The 6959-nt window shown below is 36.1% G+C and overlaps 1 protein-coding gene across 1 annotated transcript in view; it reads left to right on the top strand.

Moving 5' to 3' along the window:
- LOC107592886 (paired box protein Pax-7-like) overlaps positions 1-6606 on the top strand; it is a gene marked incomplete at its 3' end in the record, with an annotated part of 49861 nt that extends 43255 nt beyond the window's left edge. The window contains exon 7 of the mRNA XM_016282463.1: positions 6505-6606. Within this exon, the coding sequence (XP_016137949.1) occupies positions 6505-6606 (102 nt within the window). The remainder of the gene's footprint in view (positions 1-6504) is intronic.
- Positions 6607-6959: the final 353 nt, after the last annotated feature.

Here is a 6959-nt window from a genome sequence, read left to right as displayed (position 1 = left end):
CCCTGCTAAAAGTGCCAGTACGTGCGCTCATTGGTGCCCCTTCAGCTGGTGTCGCCCTAGGCGACCGCCTAGCTCGCCTATGCCTAGAAACGGCCCTGTATATATATATATATATATATATATATATATATATATATATATATGTAGAACAATGCATTAAGAGTCGGGGGTGAAAACTTTTGAACAGATTGAAGATGTGTACTTTTTTCTTATTTTGCCTAAATATCATATTTTTTTAATTTAGTACTTCCCTTCAGAGGCTACAGAAGATATTTCACAGAAGATAAGACCAGTTAAATTTACCATGATCTTCAAACTCATTTATGCGTTTGGCTCTTAATGCGTGTTTTTTCCTTTGGAGCATCAGTGAGCATTTGAACCTTTAGTAATAGTTGCATACGAGTCCCTCAGTTGTCCTCAGTGTGAAAAGATGCATCTCAAAATCATACAGTCATTGTTGGAAAGGATTCAAATACACAAAAATGCTAGAAAACCAAAGAATTTGTGGGACCTGGAGGATTTTTCTGAAGAACAGCAGGCAGTTTTACTGTTCAGGACAAACAAGGGACTCATGAACAACTATCACTAAACAAAAAAAATAGAGCTGTGGATCATTCAGGTTGAACAACGTTAAGAATCAACTTTTGAACGGGGTCATTTTTTTTATAAATTCAACTATTATTTTCTCTTGTGGACTATATGTAAACCTCTTTTATGTGAAATATCTTATTCAGGTCAGAATTAAATAAACAATAACATGCATTTTGTATGACCCCTCTTATTTTGGTAAAATAATTAACATTTTGCAGATTCTGAAAGGGGGGTGTAAGCTTTTGACCTCAACTGTATCAATCTAAAACAATTACAATATGAAATTAAGTATCCACAGTGCTGCGCCTGAAATCTTTTTAATCATTTTACTACATTGATTGCTGCAGTTCTTCTAGGATTCTTTCTGTTACGTTACTCTGCTGTAATCCCGAATGGGCGTCAGTTGAAGGGGTTGATAAATTACAGCAAGCGTTATTTGCTGTAATCTTGGCCCCAGGACTGTCCTTTGAAACGCAGGCAAACAATGGACAGCAGGAGTGTGAAAAAGCGCTCACATTTTCCAGTAGAGGCGACTATCAGCCGCGCAGATCAGCGAAGAGAAGAGATGATATTCTGTGGCTCTCAGATAACTCACACACACACTGAGTGGGCTGATTCCCCTCCGTCTGCCCTCCTGACCTGCACTAAACTTGAAGGTAGCACTGGAGGGCATTAGGGTAGGGGGGAGTTAGTGGTGAGAGGAACTGTCTAATCCACTCTGGGCTAGATTAAGAGTAGTGTTTGTTGGCAGTGAGCCTGGCGAGGGTGCAGAGGCCTGTGCTATCTGCTCTGTTGGCAGGCTGGCCTGAAGGCAAACTCAGTGCTGCTACTGGAGTCTTTGTACTCTTAAAAGCCCCCCGTCTCACCCTCTCCGCACACAGACCCCCTCCTCAAAGCCTCTCTATCTGTCTGCCATCCCTGCATTTCACTGCGTTCTTTATTTATCTTTAGTATATGTAGTTTGTTTCATTTTGAAATGTTGTATATCTGCTTTTAGCTCTGTGTTCAGATATAAATAGACTTTGGTCGAAGTAGATGCCATATTTGATTTGATGTACGGACAAACTCTTGAAAAAACATTGTTTGTAATAATGAACAAGCATCACAATAGAGGTTAGAAAGAGACGAAAATTTAGCTATTTATGTATTTTTATGTACTTTGAGTTATTGTTGGATGTTGTGAAAATTATTCTGGTGAATATGTATGTGTAGGTTTAGATATAGTTTGTGGTTTTGCAAAATTTGTGAAAAAATTGTACTGGATTTTTGCAAAAGTACTGGAGTGTCAATTGTTCAGCCAACAAAACATTCAAATTTTTGGGACAAAAAAAATATTATTAATATTTTGAACCAGCTATAGTTTTTATTTTATTTTTTTTTTGTTTATATACATAAAGTCTTATTTTAGTTTTAGAAATTTTAGTTTTACTTTAAGTTAATCTAAATTAAAATGAGAAATTTTGACTTGGTAAAAGTTTTTTATTTTTTATTTTATTCATTTAATGTTTATTTTATTTAAAAAAAAATAATAATAATAAATAATAATGAATATAATACATTTAAGTTTTAATTTAATTTATTTTTTAAATTTGAATAAAATTGTCGTTTTAGTTTTAGTTAACTATCATAACCCTAATGACCAGAATATTATATTGAGTGCAATCTCTGTGAAATTACTTTTAATATTCCTTATCCAGTAATGACAAACAACTGGAAAAGGTATGAAAATGCATTGGTCGAACGGTGAGTGAAAGTGGCAGTGATTCGCTATTTGTGCCAGATTGCGACCATTTATAATTTGCACAGAAATACTGTAACATTATTTTTAATGCTTAATATAGAGGAAGAATGAGTTGTTTGCAATTCTATTTTTTCAATACAATTGTTTCAAGTACTACTTTTTTTTTCTTCTTATTCTAGTGAACATGCAGTTGTAGCACAACCTTAATGTTTGGCTTTTGGGAAAATCGCCTCTTGAAATGTTATCATCTGCACCCGACAGATTCCTTTTAGCTCCGTAGTTGTCGAGCCGTTTCTCCAGAGCTTGACTAAACACGAAAGGACTCATGCTATATTTAAGCAGACAAAAAATTTATAAATTGACTGTTAAGGAAATTAGAGTGGTATGAAAGAATCCCTTTTACTGTGTTGCACATGCACTATTTATTTATCTAAAAGGATGCACATTGTATCAATTTACAATTCTAGGTTTGCGCCGCCTCAGGCTGGAGGGTCTCAGAAGTTGGAGAGTTAATTAGTTTTTTTATTATTATTTATGGAGTAATCTACTTGGAGAGAGGAAGGCATTGCCTCTGGGCTGTGTCCTTTAAACACTGGAGCCCTGACTTCCATTATCTACCGCGCACACGACGCACAACAAACAAGAAAAGCACTGCAGAAGATATAGTCGAAACAAAGGAAAGAAATGTATAGCCTACTTGGGAAGGAAAGAGAATTCAAGTATGTGAAATGAAGGTTTATTTAGTTTGTGAACTGTATTATCAGCCGACGTTCGCCGGAGGTGCTTGTTTTGCGCAGATATGTCACACACTCCCGTATCAGATTAATAGTCTGAATGATATTGATTTTTGTTTATTTAGCTGCGTTAATGTTCTGGGTGGGTAGATTTGTAATACAATCTCAGCTGAGCTTAATCTTTCCCCTGCGGCGAAGTTTAGTGGTTATGCCACTTTTGGTCAAGGTGCGTCAAGGTCACGATTCCCCTGAACAATGTCTAACTAAAATACTGTTGAACACAGAACAACACAACCACAATTTGTCAGTTTAATAAACACATCCAATATGAAATTAATCACTGTAAAGTGCTTGTATGAATCCAAGGCCTGGTATTAGTCCATAGTTCAGTTAGAACATTTAACTTTTATAAACGTGCCTCAGACAAAAATATTATTGGTTTGCATCTTGAGACAAAACAATGGCAATGACATATTTTAAGACATGTCAGTGCAAGTTTCTTTCAGTTAAAACTGTTAAACAAGCATTTAATCTGGGACTAGCTTAAGCCTTGTCTGTGAAACCGGGGGCAAGAGTTAAAAATTTGGCCATAACTATAAGGGACAGTTCACAAAAAAATGAAGATTCTGTCATCATTTACTTGCCCTCAAGTTGTTCCAAACCTGCATGAGTTTCTGTCTTCTGCTGAACACAAAAAAAAATATTTTGAAGAATGTTGGTGACCAAACAGTTGACGGTAGCCCTTGACTTCTGTAGTATTTTTTTTTTTCATTCTGTGGAAGTCAATGGCTATTGTTATTGTTAACTGTTATTGTTGGTCACCAACATTCTTCAAAATATCTTCTTCTGATTAAAGAATTTTCATTTTTGGGCAAACTGTCCCTTTCATTGATGTCTATTCAAAGGTATAGCTGACTAAATAAGACTATGTTATGCTAGATGTTTGGCCAATTTTTTGGAAGGCTCTTAAAATATATAACACATAATAACCCTCTCCATTGTATAACATATATATGTTCTCACATATTGCCACAGATATTGCACACAAAAAGACGATGGCTCAAAGTTCAGAATTCAAAAATTACATTTTATCCATTAAGGGAAAGCCTGCAATCTCACTTTTTTAAAGTGAGTCTCGAATTCAAAATAATGAATAAAAAAATTAAAGTCAAGATTATCTGTTAAATTTATTTCTAAATTCAAAATACTTCAGAACAAAATCAAGGTTTTTAACGTGAACCTGATGCTGGGAAGGATGCTTTCTGTCGGCTGAGAGGGAAGACCATGTGTGGGGCTTCCTGGAAAACTCTTCTCCAGCCCCAAACACTATTTCTTCTTTTGTTCTTATTCCTTTCTTAATCGGTTTCCCTGTTTTTTTTACCTTTTCACCAGACCTCATGCTCCATGTTGTTTAAAGAGTGTTTATTTTTCTAAGCTAGAATGTAGTCGAAGGTGACCTGTTTGCATTACTAGTGTATGAAGCAAACTATTTTTTTTTAAATACATTCATTTTTTTTATATTTTGATATTGCATTTATTTATTTATTTTTGTTCTTTATTTTATAAAAAATTTTTAATGAGGTGTTATCTGATAGTTGGTCAAGAAATACTAAAACAAAACAATTTTATTATTTTATTGAATTATTTTTCTATATTTATTTTCAGGGTTATTATGTGATACTTGGTCATAAAAATAAAAAAAAACATTTATTTATTTATTCATTCATTCATTCTATCATTCATTCACCGACGGCAACAATACTACAGCGAGAATAAAAGTTACGCCTTCTTTCTTTGCGTGAACATTTGGGCGACGTTATGCAAATCTTCCCACATCGTGACGTAGATATGTGGGGGCATGTTAGAACGAGCCGTTTTAGGTAGGCGTGGTTAACTCTTAATGTTTATAAAGAATATCTATTTGGATTTGAGACTTTAGTCTTTGCAACTTCATAGATCTTCTTTATGCACCAAGAGATTGTAACACTCCAAAGAGAAAGGAAAAATTGAAATCGCATCATATGACCCCTTTAAGATGTTTAGTTAAGAGTAATGCCTTTTGTAAATCTAGTAATGATTGTAAGAGTTAAAATCGAGGCTCCGTTTCATTCCTCATACTAGGAACGGTGGATCAAGTCAAGTGCATTGCATTGTTCAACATTTTGATTAATTTAGTAGGTCATTCATGGCAAAGTATATGCATTTTACTGCAAAATTAGCATGAGTGGTATGAAAGTATTCAAACAGTCATTAATTGAGTTGATTGCAAATACCACAAACAATGCAGATCTTAACCATTCTTTTTTTGTTTTTCTATGCACAAACAGATAAACAAGCAGCTTGTGCTCACATTAATGTTAGTTTAAGAGCGCGGCCTTTGTGTTAGGGATGGGAGATCACATACTTGGCTCTGTTCTGGCGGCTGCTCATTATTATTCATGAGCGTGGGGGTGTTTCTGGGGCCTGGGGGCGGGATTATCTTCTCCCTCAGTGCTTGTTGTGCTGGAGGCCTCGGAACAGGGGTCTGTTTGGCACTGCCACTGGGGTCTGATGGGTCTGGCCTCGCTCCCCCGTCGCTTTCTTTTGCTGTATCATTCTTTCTGGCCACTGCTAATCACTCTGGGACGCTGGTTGTGCTCTGTGCCTGGCACCAATTCACTCTCTGTCCCTTCCCTCCATTTTTTTTTCGGACTGTGAGAATGACCTGCCATGTGAGAGGAACTCTTGTTGTTATTTGATACCTCAGAGCATTAAATATCTGCAAAAGCGTTCAAAGTTAAAGTATTTGCCACTCTTAAACACATGCCAAAAAGATCAAAAAGCATCTTTGAAAGATATCACAGACCTTTGCACACAAAAAAAAGAAGAAGCTTAATAATACAAAATTTGATTATGCTTAGTTCAAAAATACAAATAAAATCCTTCCATCTTGTAGTCTTTCATAAAATAAGAATGACGTTTTTTTTTTCTTATTGCATATGTATCAGCTTTAATGTTCTTATAGAAATAACAAAAGCAGTCAAGCACCAGGAAATTAGGATCAAGCATAAAATAACGTGAAAATCAGCTGAGAATTGAACAAATCATTGTGAAATCTGGTGATTAAGAAAAAATACAAGACTTGTTCACCTTAGAAATGGTTCTAGAAAGCAAAAATGCAACAAAATGCATCATATTTTGTGAGAAACTATGACATGCTTAAGCAAAACAGGCACTATATTCTGGAATCAGCACCCAAAAATAGTAAGAAACAAGTACTGGACTTCATTTAGCAAATACAATGTACGGTGCCTTCACAAAATTTGTTTGAGAAACTAAATGCAACTTTATATTTTGCTGTAAAGATTGCATAAAAAGCAAGTTGTCCTTTATTGGTCATTTTACATGCAAGTTGGCCATTCCTGCTAAACACCTGCTTCTGTCTTTGTGTCTCTCTAGGTGATGAGTATTTTGAGTAACCCCAGCGCCGTCCCGTCCCAGCCTCAGCACGATTTCTCCATCTCTCCTCTCCACGGCAGTCTGGAGGCGTCTAACCCCATCTCAGGTAGCTGCAGCCAGCGTTCAGACCCCATCAAGAGTGTGGACAGTCTGGCCTCCTCTCAGTCCTACTGTCACCCCACATACAGCGCCACCAGCTACAGCATGGACCCCGTCACTGCTGGATACCAGTACAGCCAGTACGGCCAGAGTACGTACCGCCCCTCCATTATATGCTCTGTGTGTGTCTGTATGTCTCTGCTGTTGAAAATGTGTCAGTAAGTCTTGCCAAGGGTGCATTTATTTAATCAAAAATACAAAGAAAACAGTATATCTCATTACGATTTTTTTATTTGAATACGTTTTAAAATGTCATTTATTTCTGTGATGCAAAGCTGAATTTATAGCATAATTAC

The sequence above is a fragment of the Sinocyclocheilus grahami genome, unplaced genomic scaffold, assembly GCF_001515645.1.
Source record: "Sinocyclocheilus grahami isolate Dianchi unplaced genomic scaffold, SAMN03320097.WGS_v1.1 scaffold160.1, whole genome shotgun sequence".
Taxonomy (NCBI): domain Eukaryota; kingdom Metazoa; phylum Chordata; class Actinopteri; order Cypriniformes; family Cyprinidae; genus Sinocyclocheilus; species Sinocyclocheilus grahami.
This window is presented reverse-complemented; position numbering and strand designations above follow the sequence as displayed.